The sequence below is a fragment of the Salvelinus alpinus genome, chromosome 5 (assembly GCF_045679555.1).
Source record: "Salvelinus alpinus chromosome 5, SLU_Salpinus.1, whole genome shotgun sequence".
NCBI classification, from domain to species: Eukaryota; Metazoa; Chordata; class Actinopteri; order Salmoniformes; family Salmonidae; genus Salvelinus; species Salvelinus alpinus.
The window spans coordinates 31,304,591-31,325,287 of record NC_092090.1 but is presented as its reverse complement, the minus strand read 5'-3'; the positions used below and the strand labels follow the sequence as shown (position 1 = coordinate 31,325,287).

Here is a 20,697-nt window from a genome sequence, read left to right as displayed (position 1 = left end):
AGTACTGCAGCCTTGCTACTGTACAACTGCATCTCAGCTCACTGGTCACCATAGCAGCACCCACCCGTAGCACGCGCTCCAGCAGGTATCTCTCACTTGTCACCCCCAAAGCCAATTCTTCCTTTGGCCGCCTCTCCTTCCAGTTCTCTGCTGCCAATGACTGGAACGAACTGCAAAAATCACTGAAGCTGGAGACTCATATCTCCCTCATTAGCTTTAAGCACCAGCTATCAGAGCAGCTCACAAATCACTGCACCTGTACATAGCTCATCTGTAAATAGCCCATCCAATCTACCTCATCCCCATACTGTATTTATTTATCTTGCTCCTATGCACCCCAGTATCTCTACTTGCACATTCATCTTCTGCACATTCTACCAATCCAGTGTTTAATTGCTATATTGTAATTACTTCGCCACCATGGCCTATTTATTGCCTTACCTCTCTTATCCTACCTCATTTGCACATGCTGTATATAGATTTTTCTACTGTATTATTGATTGTATGTTTGTTTATTCCATGTGTAACTCTGTTGTTGTATGTGTCGAACTGCTTTGCTTTGCTTTATCTTGGCCAGGTCGCAGTTGCAAATGAGAACTTGTTCTCAACTAGCCTACCTGGTTAAATAAATAAAATCTTGATACTGGACGTATATTGTAGAAATGTTATACTTTGGAAAATAAGCAAGTAAGGACTCAAATTCATCATGCTTGATAATTGGTGATATTGTATCGATGTTGATTCATTGGAACTTTTGAAATAGTAGCTCTGTGTTCTAAAAGCAACTTTCCCAGCTAGTGATTGTGAAAGTTAAGGGATTTGTACTTGCCTATTGCTCCAGTGGTCTGTCGGTGAGAACAGATCCAGTGTATGATGTTTGCTAGTTTGAACAATTCTGGTCCAAAGTGTAAATGTTTTATGAGACAAAGTCTGGTTATGTTCAGATGGAACTGGGCGCATCACCACAACACAGTACTGTATTGCAGAGAGCAAGAACCTTTGTGGCGTGCACAGGAAGTTACACACCCAACCTCACAGGAAAAGACAAACATAGACATTTGCCTTTGCCCTATAACCAGATTTAACCCACATTACCTTACATTACGCAATCAACCCATATTGAGGAACAGAGAACGAGAGTGGATCTCAAATTAAAATAAGTGATTTAAATGTTACATTAACTACAACCAATAAAACCACAGTTAAATGTAATGTAATTTTGTCAGGACTTGGGTGGTACTCAGGTTCCTCTCAAGCCTTGTGAGGTTGGACAGAGGAGAGAGGTAAGAGGGTAATTCTACAGGCCCATTAAACACTCAGTGGGAGTAAACACACGGTACAATGTCCACTTTTCTGTTGATAGATTCCAGTAAAGGCCCACCCATGAGGGGAGAAGATGCCAGAAGATGCTTATTAGCGCCACCCCTGCCCCAGGAGTCTAAATTTGCACTCCCGCTCATACCTCTCGCTACCACTTCCTCTAGATAATGTCCTTTAAGTAGAGATATTATATAACAGTAATGGAGCCTGTATGGTTTATGTAACACTGAACTGCTTCCAGAGTCTGGACTCTGTGTGTCTTAAAAAGCTGGTGTTCCACTATATGACCCCCAGATGCACTCCTCTGTCATGTTCAGCTCTAGTGTGGCATCACTCACACTTCACTGTCAGGTACTGTGTAGTTAGTTGGCTGTGGTTGTATGACTACGTTGATGTTACTAACATCAGCAAGGGATTTGTCCTGCTTCTCAGGGGGTCAAACTTGTCCGCCCTTTTGTATACTCCACATGAAATTCCTTCCTTGTGCGGTGAACTTCCTTCATAAACGTCCTCTCTCTGACCTCAATTTTCACTAGCTGCAACGTTCAAAATCTGCATTCAGAGTTGGCTTCATGAATCATCTTCCTTATGTCATTCATTTTATCATTTGTAAATTCATGTCAGAAGGGTAAACATATCACAATAAAGGAGGTAAAATGGAGGGGGAAGTGAACTTGCAATAGAAGAAACTATAGCCATTTAGCCTTGATTCGGATGAAGATGCACAATGTCCATGCAGATCTAATAAACAGTAGCCAACTGGAGCACAATCCATCCTCAGGATTTCCAATGATGTTGTGGATGTTTTCAGGGCATTATTTTAACATATATTCTCTCCAGCCACTTCAAAGATGATTAAGAGAAACCAAGAGACTGTGGTTGTTTTTCAGCAACTGGGTTTGTATGTCCTTCAACAATTTACTTGCTTGTTTGAAACATGCAAAAACAAATGGAACAGGAGAGGGACATTAACGTACACACAGCACAAAAAAGAGTAAAAATCACAGCCTGCCCATTACATAAAGTATTTTTCTCTTCAGAGCATGGTCCTTGTTGCTTTTTTTTATTTTTATGAAAGGAAAAAATTCCTCACCAGTCTCCTCCCTCATACTCCCCCACCCTCTTCTTGAGAAAGTTTCCCCTCTAGCCTGTTACTTTCCACTGAAGTTCAGCTTTGTCCCCATCTGTTTGTGTTTAACATCTGTGTTGCACTCTCTCCTTCCTCCTCTTCAGCTCTGTCTACCTCCCTCTGTCCTCCTTTCTTTTCTCTTCCTCCTTCCTTTGTTTTGTCACTCCTCTCTCCACCTCCCTACCACTCTCTCTATCATCTCAATCCTCTTGTTTTTATCTTGCTCTGTCCATCTTTCTCTTTTCGCTCATGCCTATACCTTCTCCTCCTGTGATAGGCCCCACGCAGCACATCTGGGCACTCTAGCACTGGTGTGGAGAGCCTGATGTCAGAGCCTGATGTCACTGGTTCCAGAGCTGGTGTTGGACCTCATGTTTCCTCTCAGTCAAGGGTCTTTCCCCTCTGAGTCAGCTGCTTGCCCAGAGATTTAATGAGATTAACAGATGCGTTAGCTTTCACAGGCATGCACACACGCATGCACATGGACACACAAGCACACACACAACTTTTCTGGAAAGTACTGTACTATCCAGTGCCACGGTGCTGTATCAGTTTTCATGTGCACAGGCTGGTACAGCCTCTACATGTTTTTCCGCAGCCAAAGACACATTCAGATAGTGACATAAGCAGTGGCTTTTCAGTTTGTACGAGGTAGCGGAGCTCACGTCACACCCGTACCGTATAAGTTTAGAATGTAGTCTGTGGCATATTGAATTTAAACTTAACACAATTATCGGTAACTGGCCTATATGGTGTACATTGGAATCTAACTTCAAGTTTAGTGTTTATTACACGCAAAGAAAGTGTATCCTCCAGAGAGACCGATAATAGTTTGAATAAAACAAGAACTGAAACACAATGAGGTCAGGAGTCAAACGTTTTCTAGATGACCTGGGGGTGGTCAGCACTTCTCCCTGTTTCTCATATCATTTCCATACAAGCAATGACCAGTGATAACTCAGTGGAAATCCATTGTACTGTATATCCTTGGTCATGCACCCAAGAACAATGTGTTTCAAATAAACATAAGATCCATTTGAAGCATCTTGTATTATTTATCTTTACCTGAAGGATTTAACACATACAGTACTTGACAAAGTGCAGTTTTCAGAATATTCTTCCGTGCCTATAATAATCGAACTAGTCAAATGATATGTACAAAAGGCAAAGAGTGAATAGTATCCTTAGAATGGGCCCCGGGTCTCTTCGGGGCACTACACTCTTAGAAAAAAGGTTTCTTCGGCCATCCCTACAGAAGAACCTGTTTTGGCTTCAGGTAGAACCCTTTTGGGGTCCAGGTAGAACCCTTTTGGGGTCCAGGTAAAACCCTTTTGGGTTCCATGTAGAGGTAGAGTTTTTTTTTTTACACCTTAACTAGGCAAGTCAGTTAAGAACACATTCTTATTTTCAATGACGGCCTATGAACGGTGGGTTAACTACCTTGTTCAGGGGCAAAACGACAGATTTTTACCTTGTCAGCTCGGGGATTCAATCTTGCAACCTTACAGTTAACTAGTCCAACGCTCTAACCACCTGCTTTACATTGCACTCCACGAGGAGCCTGCCTGTTACGCGAATGCAGTAAGAAGCGAAGGTAAGTTGCTAGCAAGCATTAAACTTATCTTATAAAAAACAATCAGTCAATCATAATCACTAGTTAACTACACATGGTTGATGATATTACTAGTTTATCTAGCGTGTCCTGCATTGCATATAATCGATGCGGTGCGCATTTGCGAAACAGGACTGTCGTTGCTCCAACGTGTACCTAACCATAAACATCAATGCCTTTCTTAAAATCAATACACAGAAGTATATATTTTTAAACCTGCATATTTTGCTAAAAAAAATCCAGGTTAGCAGGCAATATTAACCAGGTTAAATTGTGTCACTTCTCTTGCGTTCATTGCACGCAGAGTATATGCAAAAGTTTGGGCCGCCTGGCTCGTTGCGAACTAATTTGCCAGAATTTTACGTAATTATGACATAACATTGAAGGTTGTACAATGTAAAAGGAATATTTAGACTTATGGATGCCACCCGTTAGATAAAATACGGAACGGTTCCGTATTTCACTGAAAGAATAAACGTTTTGTTTTCGAGATGATAGTTTCCGGATTATACCATATTAATGACCTAAGGCTCGGATTTCTGTGTTATTATGCTATAATTAAGTCTATGATTTGATAGAGCAGTCTGACTGAGCGATGGTAGGCACCAGCAGGCTCGTAAGCATTCATTCAAACAGCACTTTCGTGCGTTTTGCCAGCAGCTCTTTGCAATGCTTCAAGCATTGCACTGTTTATGACTTCAAGCCTATCAACTCCCGAGATTAGGCTGGTGTAACCGATGTGAAATGGCTAGCTAGTTAGCGGGGTGCGCGCTAATAGCGTTTCAAATGTCACTTGCTCTGACACTTGGAGTAGTTGTTCCCCTTGCTCTGCATGGGTAATGCTGCTTCGAGGGTGGCTGTTTTCGATGTGTTCCTGGTTCGAGCCCAGGTAGGAGCGAGGAGAGGGACGGAAGCTATACTGTTACACTGGCAATACTAAAGTACCTATTAGAACATCCAATAGTCAAAGGTATATGAAATACAAATCGTATAGAGAGAAATAGTCCTATAATAACTACTACCTGAGAATATTGAAGACTCATGTTAAAAGGAACCACCAGCTTTCTCATGTTCTGAGCAAGGAACTTAAACGTTAGCTTTCTTACATGGCACATATTGCACTTTTACTTTCTTCCCCAACACTTTGTTTTTGCATTATTTAAACCAAATTGAACATGTTTCATTATTTATTTGAGGCTAAATTGATTTTATTGATGTATTATATTAAGTTAAAATAAGTGTTCATTCAGTATTGTTGTAATTGTCATTATTACAAAAAAATATATATATAAATCGGCCGATTTTAATTGGTATCGGACTTTTTGGTCCACCAATAATCGGTATCGGCGTTGAAAGATCATAATCGGTCGACCTCTAGTTCTTCCACCCTCTGTGGAAGAGGGTTCTACATGGAATCAAATATGGTTCTTCAAAGGGTTCCACTATGGAGTCAGCCGAAGAACCCTTTTAGGTTCTAGATAGCACCTTTTTGTCTAAGAGTGTAGGTCACCATTCATCCACTATGAGTGAGGTCAGAGTAGGTCACATCAGGGGCTCTGATGTTTGGAACCTCTTGATTAATCAACCAGAAGAAAGACTATTTACCTCAGACCAAAGCCTACACTATTTCACCATATTTGTAATTACACATATTATTTGTGTTTTAACATTTACATTTTTTGGTAATAATAAAAAGATCCAGTTTGGTTGAAATGTCCTTTTCTTCCCAATGGAAAGACTGTGTAGGCTCTGTTCACTCTTCCCTCTAATTTAGTGGTATCCAATTATGTCTTATGGTAGCAACCATGTTCTCACTAGTACACAAGTGGGTAGGAAGGATGATTCAAACGTTGGTCATATGAAATCTAGAGAGCTACCATGTGTCATCAGTGCCACCGCTTCCCACAAGAAAAAAAAACATGTTTTTGCTGCTCACCACAGGTCACAAATACAAAAATGTTGAGTTTTCTCTGAGGCTGTTTGGATTATCCAACTGAGGCCTCCAGACTAGTCTGCGGTTTTAGCCAACCAGTTGACTCTCAGAGCAACATTTTTAGAACTTGTATATAGATGAAAACTAAGATGAAAGGAAATACATTGTTGATAATGCATAGATTGGACAAATGCATGAACGGATGGATATATCTCAAACAAGTGGTAAAGAAAAGGGAAAGAGAGAGAAGGGTGTGATACTGCATCGACCCACTGCTAAACATGCCGGTCACGCCCCTGTTTTGTTCTGATGATGTCATGGTAAGGGATGGCTAAGCAGCGCTCGTAAAAAGCTCCCCATCCGTGATTCAATTCCCCCGCCGCACAGCCACAATCAAGGAAATTGAAGGAGCACTTGGTCAGCCTCCAAGCCATCGATTTTTAAATGAGCCAGGCGAGCAGGCAGGAGAGAGGCGCTGTTCTGGCTGTCTGTGTCCCTTCACTGGAATATGAGGGGATGGGAGAGGACGAGAATCCAATAAGCTTTGCGATTACATTATACAGGACAAAAAAAAACATGAACCCAAATCGTGACCAGGCCCCTCCCTGTATCTATCAAGGACAGAGTAAAGGGATGGAATGGCAGTGTAGTCTGTGGGGTGTGGGTGGAGGTCTTAAGGATGATGGATGGGGAGAGGGAGAGATCATAGGAGACAGTGGCATAAAGTACCCCTATTAAAAGCCCAGTATAGGGTCTCAAGCAAGGATGTGTTTTTCCCCAAGTTGGTTTATCAAAATTGGTACCGTAATACTTTGCATAAAGCCCCCATGAACTGAATTTATCTGAGAGAGAAAGGGGACAAGAAAGAGAAGAGGCCTATAAACTAAAGCATAACAAAATGACTTTCTTGAGCTAAAAATGAACATATTGTCTGTGGTTAGTCAGTCATTTCTACCCCGGTCTGCATTCACTGTTCAGCTGATAAATTGGTGCCACACAGCTCACCTCACACCAGCCCTATCTTCTCGGAACTACTATCCTCGCAAAACGTCAGGGCTGTCGTCATTGAAACAAAACTGAACAATAATGTTACGTGCCTTGGGGAGCGGTGGCTCAGGCAACTGTTGGACCACATGCTAAAGTTTAATGATGAGGTCACAGCAAGTGTATATCACCTAAACCCCCTGATTGACATTCAGTGTGAGGCCCTAGGCATTAAATGCATAGTGGGACTATTTCTAAGCGCAGGTTTTATGATTGAATTTATGGGTAAAATCAGTCCAGCACACCAAGGTCAGTAGAGCTACCCTGGGTTTCCATGCTTACCATGCTAGCCCTGTCTGAGCATCTGATGGAAAAACAAAACATGCACAGCTTGGCGAGAGACAACTTTGATATATTATAAACCTTTCAACTGAAAACAAAATATCCTTCCCCACTCCTGCATTCTCTTCAATTCTTATGCCATATGTTCTTCATAAGAATAACATGTATCTACAATGTTTGGATGTGTCTTGACACGAGACATGAATGCTTATTGCATTGGATTGAGAGCCAAGCACCTTGTGTAAATAACTGCGAAGTTTCCATATTTAGGCAGAATTAAAACATGCTTAACCAAATAAATAACACCAACTCATGCCACCTGGTGATAGTTAAGATGACTGCACTTATCATAAAGGAGTAAACACACTAGCAATGTTCTGTAGAATATTGACTAATGACAAAATTGTCTTTGTTTATTCTCTCTCCATTTCTATTTTAGGTGTTCACATCCTGATCGCTGTTGGCGCAGTGATGATGGTTGTCGGGTTCCTCGGCTGCTATGGTGCCATTCAGGAGTCTCAGTGTCTTCTTGGAACAGTGAGTCATACAGACAGAACACCATGCAGCAAAGAGTCACTTGTATGTGGTCTAGCCAGCCCATTCCCAGCTATCCCCTAAATTGTCCACTGAATGAATGGCTTTGTTTTCCTCCAGTTCTTTGCCTGCTTGGTGATCCTGTTCGCTTGTGAGGTGGCAGCTGGAATCTTTGGATTCATGCACAAAGATTCGGTGAGGACACATACAAATTCTGATCTTACACACAGAAACACATTGCACACACACACACACACACACACACACACACACACACACACACACACACACACACACACACACACACACACACACACAAAAACAAAATGTATATTGAAACACAGCGTAGCATACAGTACTACATGATTGAGTTAAAAGCCATTGATAATGTCAGTGTGGCTCTAATGTGATCATGACAAAGTAACTGAGGGTGGAATAACTACATTCAGTTATTCCTTCAGAGTTCCATATCTGTCATAACCTGACCAGACACATCCTGTCCTTTTGGTTGTAGATTTCCAAAGAGCTGATTACCTTCTATGACAATGTTTATGAGAACTCTGTAGTAAACACTATAACAGACCAGGACAAGGACAAGAAACAGGCTGCCGCTGCTGTGCTGAAGGTCTTCCATGAGACGGTAAGTCAAGCTCATACTTAAACTAAAAGAAAAACTGTCAAACTCACTTGTAAGATGATTTTAAACACACAGTAAAGTGAATCTCATAGCAACATCCAAACAGACACACATCTCACTAATAAAGCTCCACTAACACGTGCCTTTTTCTTTTAGTTGGAATGCTGTGGTAGGGGCATCAGCAACGCGTTCACTACGTTTATCACCCAAGGTTTTACAGACATGTGCCCCAAGTCAGTCTCCGCTACCACTACAGTAAGTACTCTAGGGCCAACTATGAGGACAATACAGAATGTTGGTTATATAGTGCATAAGCCACAAAATACAATTTTGACTCGTGTTATTTTGTTTGACAGGACTGCCATGGAAAAATCAGGGAGCTCTTTAACGAGAAGGTTTACCTGATTGGCATCGCTGCCCTGATAGTTGCTATTATTATGGTGAGTATCATGAAAGAGAGTATGTAGCTTGTGTGGAAGTGTAGCTCATACAAGATAAGGGATCCTTGGCATCTCTATGAAGAGACCCATAATGCCCCTCTCATTTCTTTGTTCTCTCCTGTCAGATCTTTGAGATGACCTTTAGTATGGTCCTGTGCTGTGGGATCCGCAACAGCCCGGTGTACTAAAGTCCAGGGGGAAGAAGCAAGGGCTAGTGACCTCTGGAGATACTAGCCAATGACTGAAGGAAAATATTTATCTTCCTTTTTTGTTTTTATAGCCTGTCACTTCCTCAAATAGTTGCTTGCCAAGTTTGCCAGTTGTACAAGATCAAAAATGCATTTTCTCACACAGTTTTTGATAATGCGGTACCAACTATTCTTGTCTGTCACAGATAGCTGTTCAATATTTTGACTAATGTTAGTCTACAAAATGTTGAGGTTTACATTGGCATGGCATTTAAACACACACACACACACACGAGTACAGATCCTGGAATTATCTTGTTTTAATTGTAAAGTATTGCTACTTTGCTGGAGTCCGAAACATTGTATTCTGTTGGTTTATCAATCTTTTTTCAAATGTATATGTATAAACTGTATATATTTGCAGTGCTTTATGACTGGCAAGCATGGATATTGTATTGAATCCCTTCTCCCCACATTTTTCTGCACTCACTGCTTGTCTGCCTGACTTTTCTCCATAGACAACAACCACTAAGAAACGGTGAATGGATACTATTAATTTGTCTGTCCCATCTAAAACCACGATAGAGGTGATAGTTTCCCCTGTGCTTTTATAACACCTACCAATCTAAGCCATAAAGAGACCCCATGCCTCCAAGCCTTATGAGTGGAATGTCCCATCCTCCCCAACAACACCTTGTTCTTGTAAAACTACATTGAATGTCCTGTCCTTAACCTATTGCTGTGTACTATGCATACCTACAGAAGCTTCACTTCCTAGGCTGGCGCAGCGGACAAACGCAGTGCTGAGGCGACACTACAGCATGGGGTTCGAACCCAGACACAACCGGCCGTGACCGGGAGCCCCATAGGATGGCGCACAATTGGCCCAGTGCCGTCTGGGGTAGGGGAAGGTTTGGCTGGTGGGGCTTTCCTTGGCTCATCTTGCTATAGCGACTCCTTGTGACAGGTCTAGATGCCTGCAAGCTGACTCCAGTCATAAGTTGAACAGTATTTCCTCTGACACATTGGTGCAGCTGACATCCGGGTTAAGAGAGCAGTGTGATAAGAAGTAGGCAGCCAGGCTGGTCATGTTTCGGAGGACGCATGACTCAACCTTCACCTCTCCTGAGCGAGCCTGTTGCAGAGATGAGCCAAGGGACCTAATACGGGGTAAAAAATACGCTGGGCCTGGTTAGTACTTGGTCGGGAGACCGCATGGGAATACCAGCTGCCATAAACGCAACAACAAAAAAATTAAGAAAAAAAATTGTCACCTTCAGCCGTTCAAACAAATCTAGTTTATTTTCAAAGAATCCTTTTTATGCCTGCTTGTTATACTCTGACAGTCAAACATCTTATTATGCTGGGACTTGCCGGACAATGTTGTATCTGTGCTGTATGATGATACTGTATAATACCACTGACCATGCAGTTGTGAGAGGTTGTGTTTGTGTCAGCAAGTCAAATACTGGCCATGTTAACAAGTCAAGTCCACGACCAACCCACCACTAGGGGGCAGACCTGTTGTGATGCTTCATGGTATTCCATTGCTATGGTTCCAAAGCCAGGGGGAGCTCTTGTCATACATTCTTGCTCCACTGTGACTTTGGTTGCCTGCTCAACTGCAAAGCACTTCTTACCGGTTCCATTTCGATCTTCAGCTTCCCTTCAGAGTTCACAGATTTGAATCTGATCCATTAGATGGCTAGGTGGAGCTATCATCCTATTATCTACACCCATCCAGTCCTTTCAGATCTGTTAACACTGAAGGGGTAGGGGCTAGGGACTGAAAAGGAACCAGGCCCTTAACATTCACCTATATACACACATAAGCACTTAAACACTCACACATACTCACTCCATCATTTGTGTAGTCCTACATCATAGACTATGGCTTTCTAAGCCAACCAAAACCTAGTCTTGTTAACACATAATGCCTATGCTGATATATGGTTAAGTGTCTTGTATCATGTACAGCTATATATTATTGTACTAATGACCATGTAAAGACAATGTAGCTATGCCTTTCATTGTGATATTCTGTCTGGTACGTTGTCAAAAGAAAAATGGGTGTCGGCTTCAGTGGCAGTGTGCAGGACTAGGATATCAGTTGAGTTACTAAAGGTTGGGAAGATTAGCAACATGGCTGTATATGCTGTACAACACAAAGGTGAAAGAACAATGCCAGCAAAAGAGTGTCTCTCTAGTATCTATGTCACTGCCCTACTGTAAAAACACTATACACAATGTAGTGACAGAGACTCAATAGCCCACTGTCACTTAAATCTGTGCCCTTTCTCCTGTTTTAGATTTTGGTTTTGTTGCCCAAGTATTAAGGGATTAAATGTATTTTACAAATAATGCATGATGTCCATTACTTTATTTTTTATTCTCTATTCATTGTTAGTATAAGGAAAAACCTGTCTCTCACATCTTATACAGTACATGAGTTGTTAAAATCCTTAACATATCCTTGACAGGTAGGCCCTATGTGACAGTGTTTTCTATTATAGGCTAGAGAGGAAATGTCTAAGTGTTAAACCATAGTTGTCTTTCTTCACCCTAATTCCATAAAAATAGATTTCCTGTTTACCCAGTTATATGGATATAGAGAGAAACATCTATGGATTCAAAAAGTCACCACCATTGGTCATAATTTGTATTTGATCTGTGGGTTTAGACAGGAAATCAAGATATGATCAAACACTGAGGAGAAAATAATTATATACTGAACATAAACAGAAAGCTTTTTTCTCATTTTTTTCACAAATGTGTTTATATCCCTGTCAGTGAGCATTTCTCCTTTGCCAAGATAATACATCCACCTGTCGGGTGTGGCATATCAAGAAGCTGATTGAACAGCATGATCATTACACAGGTGCACCTTGTGCTGGGGACAATAAAGGCCACTCTAAGATGGGTAATTTTGTCACACAACACAATGCCAACGTGTCAACATGCTGACTGCAGCAATGTCCACCAGAGCTGTTGCCAGAGAATTGAATGTTAATTTCTCTACCATAAGCTGCCTCCAACGTCGTTTTAGAGAATTTGGCAGTTCGTCCAACCGGCCTCACGACCAGAGACCACGTGTAACCACTCCAGCCCAGGATCTCCACATCTGGCTTCTTCACCTGCGGGATCGTCTGAAACCATCGACCAGTACAGCTGATGAAACTGAGGAGTGTTTTTGTCTGTAATAAAGCCATTTTGTGGGGTACCCATGGCTGCGCCCCTGCCCATGTAAAATCCATAGACCAGGGCCTAATGATTTATTTAAATTGATACATTTCCTTATATGAACTGTAACTCAGTAAAATAGTTGAAATTGTTGCATGTTGCGTTTATATTTTTGTTCAGTATAAATTATCAATAGTTACATGTACACTTAGTATACCAAACATTAGGAACACCTTCCTAATATTCGTTGGGGCATGAACTCCACAAGGTGTCGAAAGCGGATGCTGGCCAATGCTGACTCTAATGCTACCCTTAAATCTTTTGTCTTGCCCATTCACCCTCTGAATGGCACACACATGGCCCTGGGTCTGAACCCCGCCCTGTGCAACTGGATCCTGGACTTCCTGATGGGCCGCCCCCAGGTGGGAAAGGTAGGAAACAACTCCACTACGCTGATCCTCCCACGCACACCTCTACTCAATCATCAAGTTTGCAGATGACACAACAGTCGTAGGCCTAATTACCAACAATGGCGAGACAGCCTACAGGGAGGAGGTGAGGGCCCTGGCAAAGTGGTTCCAGGAAAATAACATCTCCTTCAACTTCAACAAAATGGAGCTGATCGGGGACTTCAGGAATCAACAGAGAGAGCACGCCTTTATTCACATCAACGGGACCGCAGTTGAGAAGGTGAAAAGCTTAAAGTTCCTCTGCATACACATCACTGACAATCTGAAATGGTCCACCCACACAGACAGTATGGTGAAGAAGGCGCAACAGCGCCTATTCAACCTCAAGAGGCTGAACATTTTTGGCTTGGCCCCTAAGACCCAAACAAACTTTTACAGATGTACAATTGAGAGCATCCTGTCAGGCTGTATCACCACCTGGTATGGAAACTGCACCGCCCGCAACCCTAGGGCTCTCTAAAGTGTGGTGTGGTCTGCCAAATTCATCACCGGGGGCACACACTGCCTGCCCCCCAGGACACCTACAGCACCCAATGTCACAGGAAGGGCAAAAAGATAATCAAGGACATCAACCACTGGAACCACAGCCTGTTCATCCCCCTGTCATCCAGAAGGCGAGGTCAGTACAGGTGCATCAAAGCTGGGGCAGAGAGACTGAAAAATAGCTTCTAACTCAAGGCCATCAGACTGTTAAATAGTCATCACTTGCCGGCTACCACCCGGTTACTCAAACCTACACCTTAGAGGCTGCTGCCCTATATACATAGACATGGAATCACTGCCCACTTTAAATGGAACACTAGTCATTTTAGTGATGTTTACATACTGGTTTACTCATTTCATATGTATGTACTGTATTCTACTGTATTTTAGTCAAAGCCACTCTGATATTGCTCGTCCTAATATTTATATATTTCTTAATTCCATTCTTTTACTTTTAGATTTGTTTGTATTATTGTGAATTGTTAGATATTACTGCACTGTCGGAGCTAAGAACACAAGCATTTCGCTACGCCCGCAATAACATCTGCTAAATATGTGTATGTGACCAATAAAATTTTATTTTATTTGACACGATCCATGTCACAATTGTCTCAAGGCTTAAAAATGCTTCTTTAACCTGTCTCCTCCCCTTCATCTACACTAATTGAAGTGGATTTAACAAGTGACATCAATAAGGGATCATTGCTTTCATCTGGATTCACCTGGTCAGTCTGTCATGGAAAGAGCAGGTGTTCCTAATGTTTTGTATAGTCATTGTATACAGTATCTTGTGATGGTATTCAATTGCTAGAAAACATGAATGAGGCTTTTTAGAGCATGCTAGCAAGGAATCTGCCACTATGGATTACTTTCTAGGAATCTATATAAACGAATGCATAGCACTCTCCAACACAATTATTATCCTTGATTTGTTTTCCACTTCTTTATTCAAGTCACTCAAGATCCATCAATTAAACTCAATTTGTTTGTAAATTACAATACTTAGATCTATTAGTTAGGACAGGCTTCTGTGTTGATGTGAACTATGACCTCAGATCCTAAAGTCTTGGGAAGATCTGATGTAGCCTCGGTGGGGCTGGGACCAGGGTCGAGTAAGTCTAGATGTCCACACTAACATGTAGAGTCCTGAGTGTAAAGATAAGCAGACCTTTACCGAGGACCAACTAGCAATCCTATTGGCTAGAGCAGGATAACGCAAACGCTCAGCCAATAAAGATCTGCTCATTAGGCAGGCATAGAGAGAGTACTGAAATAGCCTACTCAAGTAGAAGTTTTGTTATTTTTATGAAATTTTACTCAAGTAGAAGTAAAATTACTGGTGTAAAAAAAGTAAAAGTAAAAAGTACTCAGTGTACAAGTAATTGAGTTAATTTTTAAATGAAAATATTGACCTTCATAATTAGCTAATTTTGCTAATGTTACCTGAATGTTGTTACACATGATCTTTTCCATGCGTAACATTTTTTAAAAGAAGAGAGGAAATTATTCTATAGTAGGAACTACGTTCATTTATTTTATGAATTGCAACAAGGCACATATGTATGTAAAAAAAATAAGGATTTGTTAAAAATATACTTATAACATTTTAAAATAAATTAAACATAAAATGTATTGATAAATAAAAATCTACAAAAAATTCAGTGAATAAACAATAATGTTGCCAGTTTTCAATATATTTCAGACTCCAGAAATAAACGTTTCTAATTCTTTCACCCATTCAATTCCTCATTCACCCCTCTGTTACTTGTTTGTTATTTGTCCATGTGACCAGCTGACATTCACTCACTCACCCATTCACCCTCACTCACTCAGTCCCTCTTTCCTCACTAACTCACTCACTGACTTAAAAAAAAACTATTTCACTTACTCACCAGGGGTGAAAAGAGTACTGATTTGGAAAAATACTGAAAAAAGTACAAGTACTTAGAAAAACTACTCAATTACAATAACAAGAGTAGTTAATTAGTTACTTTACACCTCTGTCATTAGGACACCTCAACTCACCCTCTTGGGGGAGAGGCACTTTGGCCGTCCTCAGCCGGGATTTAAGGCCTCGCTGTAAGGATGAAGAGGATGATTCTTCACATACCAAAACAGTTTAAAACTTCTTTGGGATAGGGGGCGGTATTTTGACCTCTGGATGAAAAGCGTGCCCAAAGTAAACTGCCTGCTACTCAGGCCCAGGAGTTAGGATATGCATATAATATATTTGGTAGATTTGGATAGAAAACACTCTAAAGTTTCTAAAACTGTTAAAATAATGTATGTGAGTATAACAGAACTGAAATGGCAGGCGAAACCCCGAGGTTAAATCATTCCCAAAAAATGTTTTTTCATCCTACCACTGATTTCAATGGCTGGCACTTTTATAATAGGGCGCAATCGTGCTCGGTTGCAGTTCCTAGGGCTTCCACTAGATGTCAACAGTCTTTAGAAAGAGTTTCAGGCTAGTTTTTGGAAAAATGAGGGAGAACAAGTAGTTTTTCTAATGGCTCCCATTTTGGCTGTAGTGTTTCCATGCGCATGGCTGAGATAGCGTGTTCTTCTTCTCCGGTAAAGACATTAACGATTCCCCGCCTTAAATTGTATTATTTATTTGCGTAATAGGGTACCTAAGGATTGATTGTAAACGTTGATTGATTTGTTTGGATAAGTATATTGGTAACGTTTGGGATTCATTTTGTATGCATTTTGAACGATGGAAACCGAGTGGATTATTGACTGAAGCGCACCAGGTAAACTGAGTTTTTATGGATATAAAGAAGAAATTTATCGAACAAAAGGACCATTTGTAATGTAACTGAGACCTTTTGGAGTGCCAGCAGAAGAAGATCTTCAAAGGTAAAGCATATATTATATCGCTATTTCTGACTTTCGTGTCGCAACTCCCTGGTTGAAAATGATTTGTTATGCATTTGTGTGCTGGAGGCTGTCCTCAGATAATCGCATGGTTTGCTTTCGCCGTAAAGCCTTTTTGAAATATGACACCTTGGCTGGATTAACAACAAGTTAAGCTTTATTTTGATGTATTGCACTTGTGATTTCATGAAAGTTTAATATTTATAGTAATTTAATTGGAATTTGGCGCTCTGCCATTTCAGCGGATGTTGGCCAGGTGGGACGCTACAGTCCCACCTATCCCCAGACCCATTAGGGAATAAAGACCAGGCAAACTCCAAGAAAACCTCTAACACTACCTAAGTGAGGACAAGATTCTATGTGGTCCATGTTGTACCGAAGAATCTCACCCTATGAGAGTACTCTAATGTCTTGTGTCCATCTTATGTTTTGGGTCCATTTCATAGTAAATTTTAATCATAGACAAGGGTAGGGAATTATAGATTCTGGACCTGCACATAGGCGACAATGCCTACCATTGATCAAACTCCAAGACTAAAGGTAACAATGGGAACCAGCTGGCTTCATGCACTCATGGCTTTGGGGCCATGGCTTTTTATCATTACTGCCTGTACACGCCGCAGTGGATCTGTCCCACTCTCCCCAACAAAGTGTTTTTCTTGTTTAGTTCTCACCTCAATGAAGGCTCTATATACAGTTGAAGTCGGAAGTTTACATACACCTTAGCCAAATACATTTAAACAGTTTTTCACAATTCCTGACATTTAATCCTAGTAAAAATTCCCTGTCTTAGGTCAATTAGGATCACCACTTTATTTTAAGAATGTGAAATGTCAGAATAAAAGTAGAGAGTGATTTATTTCAGGTTTTATTTCTTTCATCACATTCCCAGTGGGTCAGAAGTTTACATACACTCAATTAGTATTTGGTAGCATTGCCTTGAAATTGTTTAACTTGGGTCAAACGTTCGGGTAGCCTTCCACAAGCTTCCCACAATAAGTTGGGTGAATTTTGGCCCATTCCTCCTGACAGAGCTGGTGTAACTGAGTCAGGTTTGTAGAACTCCTTGCTCGCACACACTTTTTCAGTTCTGCCCACAAATGTTCTACAGGATTGAGGTCAGGGCTTTGTGATGGCCACTCCAATACCTTGGCTTTGTTGTCCTTAAGCCATTTTGCCACAACTTTGGAAGTATGCTTGGGGTCATTGTCCATTTGGAAGACCCATTTACGACCAAGCTTTAACTTCCTGACTGATGTCTTGAGATGTTGCTTTAATATATCCACATCATTTTTCTGCCTCATGATGCCATCTATTTTGTGAAGTGCACCAGTCCCTCCTGCAGCAAAGCACCCCCACAACACGATGCTGCCACCCCCGTGCTTCACGGTTGGGATGGTGTTCTTCGGCTTGCAAGCCTCCCCCTTTTTCCTCCAAACATAACGATGGTCATTATGGCCAAACAGTTCCCTTTTTGTTTCAACAGACCAGAGAACATTGCTCCAAAAAGTATGACCTTTGTCCCTATGTGCAGTTGCAAACCCTAGACTGGCTTTTTATGGTGGTTTTAGAGCAGTGGCATCTTCTTTGCTGAGCGGTCTTTCAGGTTATGTCGATATAGGACTCGTTTTACTGTGGATATAGATACTTTTGTACCTGTTTCCTCCAGCATCTTCACAAGGTCCTTTGCTGTTGTTGTGGGATTGATTTGCACTTTTCGCACCAAAGTACGTTCATCTCTAGGAGACAGAATGTGTCTCCTTCCTGAGCGGTATGACGACTGCATGGTCCCATGGTGTTTCAACTTGCGTACTATTGTTTGTACAGATTAACGTGTTACCTTCAGGTGTTTGTAAATTGCTCCCAAGGATGAACCAGACTTGTGGAGGTCTACAATTTTTTTTTTGAGGTCTTGGCTGATTTCTTTTGATTTTCCCATGATGTCAAGCAGAGAGGCACTGAGTTTGAAGGTAGGCCTTGAAATACATCTACAGGTACACCTCCAATTGACTCTAATGATGTCAATTAGCCTATCAGAAGCTTCTAAAGCCATGACATCATTTTCTGGAATTTTCCAAGCTGTTAAAAGGCACAGTCAACTTAGTGTATGTAATCTTCTGATCCACTGTAATTGTGATACAGTGAAATAATCTGTCTGTAAACAATTGTTGGAAAAATGACTTGTGTCATGCACAATGTAGATGTCCTAACCGACTTGCCAGAACTATAGTTTGTTAACAAGAAATGTGTGGAGTGGTTGAAAAATAAGTTTCAATGACTCCAACCTAAGTGTATATAAACTTCCGACTTCAACCGTATGTGCCTTGCTTTGTACCTCCTTTTTTAGCCAATGGCTGTGGCGCATATCTAATGAGGAGTGTGTATGGTTGGTGTTCATGGTTGGTGTCCATAGTGTTTGTCTTTGTACTTCAAATACAGTTGGTATTGGTATTGTGACACTGGAGTGGGGAAGTGGCACAGATTTCATACCAATGTCACATCCTCACCAATATCCTCAGTGTCATAAAGTATACTAGCCCCATGCTGTTAATTTATGGATCACTATTTCACTCAATGTCAAAACTTGTTACACCTGAATTATCGGGAAGCACTCACTGACAGTTTCACATTGGAAAAAATGACAAAGGTCCTGTACAAATGAACCTGCGTCACACCCAAGCAGCCTAGCCGTGGGCCTAAGACCTCTCTAGTCACAGAGATGATGGTTGTGAAATACTCACATTGGGCATCACTTCTTTTTAAACGCTTGGTGTGACAAATGCTACACATTTCTGACATTACAGGGTGTGGCTGGCTGGGACGTGAAAGGAGGTGCGTGTCGGCAAGCACCTTCTGTTTTTGTTTTGGAAAAACGGGATGGTTGTGTTCTCTGTTAGGAATGGGGGAGAGAAGAAGACTAACGATATGTTTCTGACAGTGACAGCCCTGTTGGAGCTGATTGTCAAAGAATGACGAGGAGACGATTTGATTGGCTAACTGATTGGGAGTCCTGATGTGATTGACAGCTGTGTGACAGCTGTCATGAACATCCTGAGCACAAGCACACAGTCATGCCTGATTTATAGACCCCTGCTATCTGTCCCTCATGTTAATCTGTGGCTTTGGCAATCAGGATCTTAACACCAAGCAGATGAATCATTCAAACATCTGATCTGAAATATGAAGACACTATCACTTTGAGATAACGATCAGGCTGACACCAGCACAATAAATCATCAGCACCCATGAATTTGTGTGACAAAATAAGCCAAGTAGCTGATTACTGCCAGGCAGAAAGTACATCAGCAGTACACTGAGAAAACAGTGTTTTGTATTCTAGAGAACTAGATGTATTGATGAAGCAAGCAGAAAGATATAACGCTAATCCAACCATGCCAACATCTCCCAGTGTTGTGCTATCTCTACGATATGTGAGACTAACATCTGGTATGACTGCTGTTTTATTTTATTTATTTTTTATTTCACCTTTATTTAACCAGGTAGGCAAGTTGAGAACAAGTTCTCATCTATAATTGCGACCTGGCCAAGATAAAGCAAAGCAGTTCGACACATACAACAACACAGAGTTACACATGGAGTAAAACAAACATACAGTAAATAATACAGTAGGAAAATAAGTCTATATACGATGTGAGCAAATGAGGTGAGATAAGGGAGGTAAAGGCAAAAAAAGACCATGGTGGCGAAGTAAATACAATATAGCAAGTAAAACACTGGAATGGTAGATTTGCAGTGGAAGAATGTGCGAAGTAGAAATAGAAATAATGGGGTGCAAAGGAGCAAAATAAATAAATACAGGTAATTGTTTGGGCTAAATTATAGATGGGCTATGTACAGGTGCAGTAATCTGTGAGCTGCTCTGACAGCTGGTGTTTAAAGCTAGTGAGGGAGATAAGTGTTTCCAGTTTCAGAGATTGTTGTAGTTCATTCCAGTCATTGGCAGCAGAGAACTGGAAGGAGAGGCGGCCAAAGGAAGAATTGGTTTTGGGGGTGACCAGAGAGATATACCTGCTGGAGCGCGTGCTACAGGTGGGTACTGCTATGGTGACCAGCGAGCTGAGATAAGGGGGGACTTTACCTAGCAGGGTCTTGTAGATGACCTGGAGCCAGTGGGTTTGGCGACGAGTATGAAGCGAGGGCCAGCCAACGAGAGCGTACAGGTCACAGTGGTGGGTAGTATATGGGGCTTTGGTGACAAAACGGATGGCACTGTTGTGGCGAAATCCTGCACGGAGCCTTCACCGTGCGCTGCCACTTTAAGAGCGCATGAGCAGTAGGAAGGAGAAAATAAAAGAGCTCGTTCAGCTTTTTGGGGAGGAGCTCTTGGGTGGCGCGACAGTTTTGGTTGTGTGTGCTATGCTGCAGAGGTTTTTTGTTTGTCTTCAGCGTATGTGGTTGTACAGTGTTTGGATCAATCCTCGGTGTGATCGCTCGACGACGTGGTTGTTCTCATTTGGGACCGCGACGGTTATGGATCAAATGGATTAGTAGCAACATTGTTGCGAAGCGTTCAACTACAACCCAACACACCATCGGACAGTCAG

At 41.5% G+C, this 20,697-nt stretch overlaps 1 protein-coding gene across 1 annotated transcript in view; it reads left to right on the top strand.

Moving 5' to 3' along the window:
- Positions 1–11,480, top strand: part of LOC139575919 (CD81 antigen-like) — a 27,029-nt gene extending 15,549 nt beyond the window's left edge. The window contains exons 3-8 of the mRNA XM_071401374.1: positions 7,760–7,857; positions 7,975–8,049; positions 8,369–8,494; positions 8,648–8,746; positions 8,848–8,931; positions 9,057–11,480. Coding sequence (XP_071257475.1) covers positions 7,760–7,857; positions 7,975–8,049; positions 8,369–8,494; positions 8,648–8,746; positions 8,848–8,931; positions 9,057–9,119 — 545 coding nt within the window. The 3' untranslated portion in view covers positions 9,120–11,480. The remainder of the gene's footprint in view (positions 1–7,759; positions 7,858–7,974; positions 8,050–8,368; positions 8,495–8,647; positions 8,747–8,847; positions 8,932–9,056) is intronic.
- The last annotated feature ends 9,217 nt before the right edge of the window (positions 11,481–20,697 follow it).